This window comes from Mesitornis unicolor, unplaced genomic scaffold (assembly GCF_000695765.1).
Source record: "Mesitornis unicolor isolate BGI_N332 unplaced genomic scaffold, ASM69576v1 scaffold30800, whole genome shotgun sequence".
NCBI lineage: Eukaryota > Metazoa > Chordata > Aves > Mesitornithiformes > Mesitornithidae > Mesitornis > Mesitornis unicolor.
Genome location: NW_010159437.1, coordinates 15,248 through 16,597, shown reverse-complemented (window position 1 = coordinate 16,597; position 1,350 = coordinate 15,248). Strand labels below are relative to the sequence as shown.

At 60.8% G+C, this 1,350-nt stretch overlaps 1 protein-coding gene across 1 annotated transcript in view; it reads left to right on the top strand.

Moving 5' to 3' along the window:
• The window catches only part of ANK1 (ankyrin 1, erythrocytic), a gene marked incomplete at its 5' end in the record, with an annotated part of 15,393 nt that overhangs the window by 2,118 nt on the left and 11,925 nt on the right, over nucleotides 1–1,350 (top strand). The window contains 3 exon segments of the mRNA XM_010186682.1: nucleotides 379–576; nucleotides 784–882; nucleotides 1,144–1,242. Coding sequence (XP_010184984.1) covers nucleotides 379–576; nucleotides 784–882; nucleotides 1,144–1,242 — 396 coding nt within the window.

Genomic DNA, 1,350 nt, shown 5'->3' with positions numbered 1-1,350 from the left:
CCGCCAGCCTGCGCATCACCCACCAGAGGTTGCCTGCGGCTGCTGTGCTCCTGCGGTGCAGCAGCAAAGGCCACGCTCCAGTCTCTGCCTGAACACTCATCCTATGTGTTCGAGTTTTGCTCCACACCTCAGCCAGACACCTTCTAGGAGCTGTGTGTCTGCCCCATTAGGGTGGCTGAATACTGCTGTAGAATGTGAGGAAAACTCCAGGACAGCCAACGCCAGTTGGGTCTGGAGCAGGTGGTGCTTGAAACCTCTGTGCCAGCTGGGCTGGAAGAACGGGATCTGGCCCCAGGGTCAGGGTCAGTTGCTGTCAGGGAGAGGGTTCGGGTGTGAGCCTGCATTCCTGAGCGCTGCGATGTGCCTCTCTCCCTGCAGAACGGATACACCCCCCTGCACATTGCGGCCAAGCAGAACCAGATGGAGGTGGCCAGCAGCTTGCTGCAGTATGGGGCTTCTGCGAACGCGGAGTCTGTGCAGGGCGTCACCCCCCTGCACCTGGCGTCCCAGGAGGGACACGCAGACATGGTGGCGCTGCTGTTCTCCAAACAAGCCAATGGCGACCTCGGCAACAAGGTAAGGTGTCCCGGTGTGTCCTGCCAGGCGGGGGGTGAACGCCCCAGCAGCGGACAGGGTGGGGGTCCAGGCCCTGGTGCCTGCCTGCATTCAGGCACCAGCGGTGCAGTGTGTGTCGATTTGCCAGGTTGGAGACCTGACCAAGAGTCTGCTGGTAGGGCTGCAGCGATGGCAGTGCCACCGCGCTGAGACCGCCTCTCGTTGCAGAGTGGCCTGACCCCCCTCCACCTCGTGGCCCAAGAGGGGCATGTGCTGGTTGCTGATGTTCTGGTGAAACATGGAGTCACAGTGGACGCAACAACCAGGGTAATGTAGTGCATTGACCATGGCCGTGGTGAAGAATGTGGGGGAACTGCCTCTAGACCCACTCCAGGAGGAGCGCTGTTTTTCTTTTCCTTTGTGCAAGTCCCTGTTCCCGCAGGCATCCTCACCATCTTGTCTGTGTCCTGGGTACTCATCCTCCCCTTCCCTCCACCTCCCTGGGGGGATGGCCTGTGGGGGGAGCGTGCTCCAGCAGAAGGGCAGAGAGCACTGCCGGGGGAGGCTGAGACCTGGTCTGTCTTTCAGATGGGCTACACCCCGCTGCATGTGGCCAGCCACTATGGGAACATCAAGCTGGTGAAGTTTTTGCTGCAGCAGCAGGCTGATGTCAATGCCAAGACTAAGGTACAGAGCTAAGGGCAAGGACTGGGTTCTGCTGAGCCCTTTGGTCACCCCAGAGAGGAGAGGTGACCCCACCCCAGACATGGAGCACAGCGTGGGGCCCGTGGGCAT